At 40.9% G+C, this 5344-nt stretch overlaps 1 protein-coding gene across 1 annotated transcript; it reads left to right on the top strand.

Annotated features, from left to right (window-relative positions):
• Positions 1-450: 450 nt before the first annotated feature.
• Positions 451-3997, top strand: LOC107566442 (GATA-binding factor 2-like). The gene is made up of 3 exons (XM_016251903.1): positions 451-487; positions 626-1198; positions 3619-3997. Exons 1-3 carry the CDS (start codon positions 451-453, stop codon positions 3774-3776), a joined length of 768 nt encoding a protein of 255 aa, XP_016107389.1. The 3' UTR covers positions 3777-3997.
• Positions 3998-5344: the final 1347 nt, after the last annotated feature.

The following is a 5344-nucleotide window of genomic DNA, read 5'->3' as shown; positions in this document are numbered from 1 at the left end:
CAGCCCGTGACCCGCCCATGTTCGTAAGATATGGAATCTACTGGCGCCAGGTCCGACAGTACACAGGCACGATTCATTAATGAGACTTCTCTCCGCGTCGGACAGCCGCGGAGTATTTTTTAGAGAGAGTTTAACAATTGGGCTGTGGACAATTTAAACCAGTGGCGAGTTACGAATGTCAGCAGACATCTTGAGGATTAACGTTCTTTGTACGTGAATAACACGGGAAAAATAAACGGAGGATTGCAGTGCTGAAATACTTTGCGCCGTGAGTACTTTTCGATAGTTCTTTACAATTGCTTACGCTTGAGCCTGTAATGCATCGACTTAGTTTTACAGGTTGCAACCCATATTTCGATAAAGTTCATATATATTGAACTAAAAGGGTGAATCATCAGCCGCGGTGTTGTGCGTGTTGCATAATTGATATTTAAGTTGTATTTGATCTCAATGTCAAGTTTGTATCGTTCGAGTACGGAGTCAACAGGTGAGAAGTGAACATTAGACATTTTGTTCTTTGAAACAAACTAGTGTTTTGGCAAAAATAGCGGAGGAAATAGACATTTTGCTGGTAATTTTCATTTCGGCTCGAGCTTTATGTTCGGTTCTTTCTTGTATTTCTCAGCTCGTCTCACGGGAAGTCAGGTCTGCCGACCACACCTCATACATAGTCCCGGTATTCCTTGGCTGGACAGCGGCAAGGCAGCGCTCTCCGCCGCCCACCACAACGCCTGGGCGGTCAGTCACTTCAGCAAGCCTGGCCTGCACCCCGCCAGCGCCGGTTACCCGTGCAGCAGCAGCTCCAGCACCGCTCCCGTCTCCTCCCTCACATCCGCAACCCACTCCAGTCCACATCCCCTCTACAATTTCCCCCCAACCCCACCGAAAGACGTCTCACCGGACCCCGGCCCTTCTTCTCCGACCTCCACCACTGCAAGAATGGATGAAAAGGAGTCCATCAAGTACCAAGTGTCCATCGCTGATGGGATGAAAATGGAGGGATGTAGTCCTCTTCGGGGAAGCCTGGCTATGAGCGCCCAAACACCGTCCACGCAATATCCCATCCCAACCTACCCAACATACTCTCTTCCCGCGCCACACGAGTACGGCGGCGGTCTGTTTCATCCTGGTACCCTCCTCAGTGGATCCGCTTCAAGCTTCACACCTAAATGCAAAAGCAAGACGCGGTCGTGCTCAGGTGAGTTTCATTAGCTCTGACATTAGCTCTTCATTAGCTCTTCGTGAAGTGAAGAGTAGCCTAGATAGGCGTTTAGAGAAACATTGGCCTAGGGAGCATTTTAAAAAGCATTTTTACATCAATTGTCGAAATGTAACATTAATAAAGAACAATAATATATGTGTAGGATTCCGTGTTAATTAAAAAAAATAAAATAAATGTAGCCAAATACAAGGCGTCCTGAAAAATGTACTGGCCTAGGAATATCCATTTTCCATTATCATAGTTTTTCTCAAGATATTTTTTTTTCTCAGACACGTTTTGGATCTATATGGAGTTTACTTTTTTTGTCTAATTAGATGAATCCTGGATTCCATTTTAGGAATCTCCCTCGAGGCAACTACACCGCAATTTTTGAATTATGACAAGCACAAGTTTCAGCAGCTCTTAAAAAAATGCCACACCAAAATACATCACAATTCGAAGGTGTCACTCCCAAGACATAAAAAGTGGTTATCGTGCATAAACTGCGAACCAAAGACAACTGTGTAAACACTCTAAACACTATCGATATTTTTAACTTGAACTTATAATCGATATTTTTTAATCAATAAAGTAAAAAAAAAAAGTCTAACATTATGATAAAATATTGCAATGGATCCAGTCAACGAATGATTATGAGAACAAATCCCAGTCTATGCAATAAAGCCTATCAAAGGTTTTGTGATGAAAATGGTTTGCATAAAATGACAAATAAAACAAAATGAAAAGTGGAAAATTGAGCTTTCGCAGAACTTTTGGCTTTAGTGATTTAAAAACACACATACCTCCATATTCACAAAAATTCTTCTTCTTCTTTTTTTTTTTGGTTAGGCCTGAATAATGATTTTATTTGGCGGGCTGCGTGTTGCCTCACGCTGTGTTTTCCTTAAAATGTAGCCCTTATTGCACTTAAAACGTTTAGGAGTCACGACGCGCTGGCTCCAGTCACATCCTGTATACCTTCAGCTGAACAAATCACGACATACTCCCCCCTCCGCCCTCCCACGACCCCAATACTAACAAAACCCAACCCCGGCGGGACAGGCCTACATGGGCGAAAGGACCCTGCTGTTTGTGTGCTTACATTTAAAATGCACGACCTCGGCCTGATGCACTGCTAACGAAGACCTTTATTTTGATCTATTATTTAAAACACTTTTCATTACAGTTACATTACTCATATTACTTATGTGTAATTATTATTATATGACATTAAAAATAATGTGCAAATACAAGTTGCTTCATAAATCAATTAATAGGAAATATTGTGTTTTTTATTATTAACCTCAGAAAAATGCAAAACATGCCCTTATCATTGTTTTAACATTTTATGTAGGCTATTTATTTATTTAGCCAACCTATGATATGGAAAATATCTTGTTCTGAAAATATTGTTAGGATTGAGTGTGCAGTGGTGAATGGAACCTTCGTAGTAAATTGTTTTTGATAATTCTTTAGCTGAAGAGATTCAATGTAAACAATCAAATCAGTCCTACATGATTGAGCACTGACAGAAAAAAAAGTTAATTTATTTAAAAATTAACAAGATATGGATGGAAAATATGCATTAGTGAACCTCCTCTAATTACTCACCCTATTTGCAGGCCCGTTTTCACCTAACACTCCCAAGCACCAAGTTTCAGTAGGCTACATTTAAAATGCGAGTGATAGGCTACTTCTAACCATGTCAAGCCTAAAGAGAAAATGGAATGAAAATGACTGACTTACATCACATACACTTCAAAAGAGCCTCCATTGTCCGGGTGGATTCTTTTCTCTGGTCAGGGTGGGACAGCGACTATCTCACATTATAATGTGAATAATTGAGAGGTGCTCAGGGGAGTGAGGAGGAAGAGCATATGAATTAAAGCACACGGCCCTTTCCAGCAGGTTAGGGTGCTTTACTGTGATATGACACCTGAGAATAGGACAAGCCGGGACAGCTGGCTGATAAACGGGGATGGGGATGTATGCCATAGAATTAACTCACATTTTAGTCACTTTCTTGTCTTGAAAATATTGTAGCTGCAAAAAGAGACTGCTATTTGGTGTTCCTTTTGTAGCAGACAAATTAAAAGATTGGTCTGTAGGTAATTTAAGAGCAGAACCTGGATGTACTGCTCATTTTTCACATAGTCACGCAGTGACAAAAATGTTATTTCATCCACAAACACATGCACGCTCACAAATTCCGATATCAATTATGTAATACATCCAGCTCAGATGAGAGATTCCAGTGTGGATGTCATGTTAGATATTGTCTAATTAACTTGGGAGTTGTTTTTCTTTGCCCAGACCGTGCCTTTGCATGACCCTGTGTTCCTGTATTGTAGATGGAGTGTGAAGCTCTTAATTATATAAATTTCCCTTTGCTTTTCCTCCACTTGAATTCTGCACAGAGGGGCGTGAATGTGTGAACTGTGGAGCCACCTCCACCCCGCTGTGGCGGCGGGACGGAACGGGCCACTACCTCTGCAACGCATGCGGCCTGTACCACAAGATGAACGGCCAGAACCGACCCCTTATCAAGCCAAAGCGCAGACTGGTGAGTCGATGAGCCCTCCAGAATTCTTTCAGTTCCCCACACACATGAGAAAGAGGGCTAAATAGGAGCACTGAGCAGAAAGCCTGAGCACAATTCCAGGAAAGTTATATTTTCCCTATTATCTTCCTGGAATTGTTTGTCGCCCTCACCCCCTGGTGATCCCCTACTCTGCCTGTTACAATACTGCTACTATTGCCATTGTTCCCGCTATCATTATTGCTTCTAGTTCTGATACTGTCACTGATACCAATGCCCATGCCGGTACAATTATCACCAATCCGCATTGAGAGAAACCTGTTGCCGCACTATTGTCTGAGTGCATCTGTTTAGTTTGATCTACTTTTTCTGGGGGTGTTTAGAAAGCCACATGCCATTGGTTTTGTTTTGTGTGGCTGGCTTATAATTCTGGTTCCATTTTAGAATCGCTGCCAGCATGATTATCTCGTTTAATCTTGATGAGATGTTTAAAAGCAGATTTTTTGTTTGATTTATCTTAATGGCTCTTTGCATTGAGATGATTGATAAAAAGCAAACCTAAAGTTTCAAGATTATGTTGCTGTTTTCTTGAGAAATCATTAAGATGTGTGAAAAGTCAAACTTGATTAAGCTTTGGTTATTAATCTCCTTTTTTCTGTAGTTCATGGACAGCTTGTAAAAGAAGACTCCTCTATGCTTTTATTTAAATATAAATCATATCTTGTTGGAATGAAACACCTGGACAGGATGACAGTTTGTTCAGCATCGGGATTCTATGAAAACAGATGACTTTTCAAAGAATATAATCTATGGCTACGTTTTTTTTTCTATTCACATAATCTTATTTTATCCTTTAGCGGATGAAACTCTATATCTCTACCTCTGTCTCTTTACTCTGTTATTGAGTCATTTTTGCAGTCTTTCAAAGCATGATGTAATATTATTATAGAGATTCATTTTGGAGACACAACAAGCAGTTTAATTGAATGAGACCGTCTTTTTCTATCAGCCATATGTCATAATTTAATTTTCACTTGGCTAAGTGACCATCAGAGTGTAAATACAAGCGTCTCAGTGGGAATCTTATTTCCAGTGTTGTAAAAGAGACACTTAGTGCATAGCAGGAGAACCATGAGCTTTGTACTGAATTACAAATAGTGACATATTCAAAGCGGAATTAAATTGTGAATTTTAAGACTACAATTTCTTATTTTGATGATCGTTATTATTTTTAGTAGTGGTAGGTGTAACATAGCTGAGTTTTTTCCTCTTTAGTTTCTTTCTGTCTTTCTCTAGCCTATATGTTCTCATGGTGAAAAAAGGCCACAGGGTTTTCCATGGAGTCAGTGTGCTGGCCCATGCTTTTACGTTTTGGGCTGAAGTGTTTTCAGCGCGCTGTTCAAAGGCCATCCAGTTGTTTCCTATCCGGATATCTGCCCGGGCCCGATAAGGAAGCCAGGCTCCCGGGTGTTTCCGTCTTCAACAAACCCGGCTGAATTTTCTCTGGCCCCGGCAGGCCCGAATGACATCTACTGTAAAGCGATTATCAGAGCACTATGTGTGAAGGGGCTGGGGCAGGGATTGGAAAATAAATGGATTTATAC

This window comes from Sinocyclocheilus grahami, unplaced genomic scaffold, assembly GCF_001515645.1.
Source record: "Sinocyclocheilus grahami isolate Dianchi unplaced genomic scaffold, SAMN03320097.WGS_v1.1 scaffold1076.1, whole genome shotgun sequence".
NCBI classification, from domain to species: Eukaryota; Metazoa; Chordata; class Actinopteri; order Cypriniformes; family Cyprinidae; genus Sinocyclocheilus; species Sinocyclocheilus grahami.
This window is presented reverse-complemented; position numbering and strand designations above follow the sequence as displayed.

What these genes read in the sequence shown, in the direction of transcription:
- LOC107566442 (XM_016251903.1), top strand. Translation starts at nt 451, where the DNA reads ATGTCAAGTTTGTATCGTTCGAGTACGGAGTCAACAG. An exon ending in TTCGAGTACGGAGTCAACAG is followed by an intron (nt 488 to 625) that starts GTGAGAAGTGAA and finishes TGTATTTCTCAG; the next exon opens with CTCGTCTCACGGGAAGTCAG. An exon ending in CAAGACGCGGTCGTGCTCAG is followed by an intron (nt 1,199 to 3,618) that starts GTGAGTTTCATT and finishes AATTCTGCACAG; the next exon opens with AGGGGCGTGAATGTGTGAAC.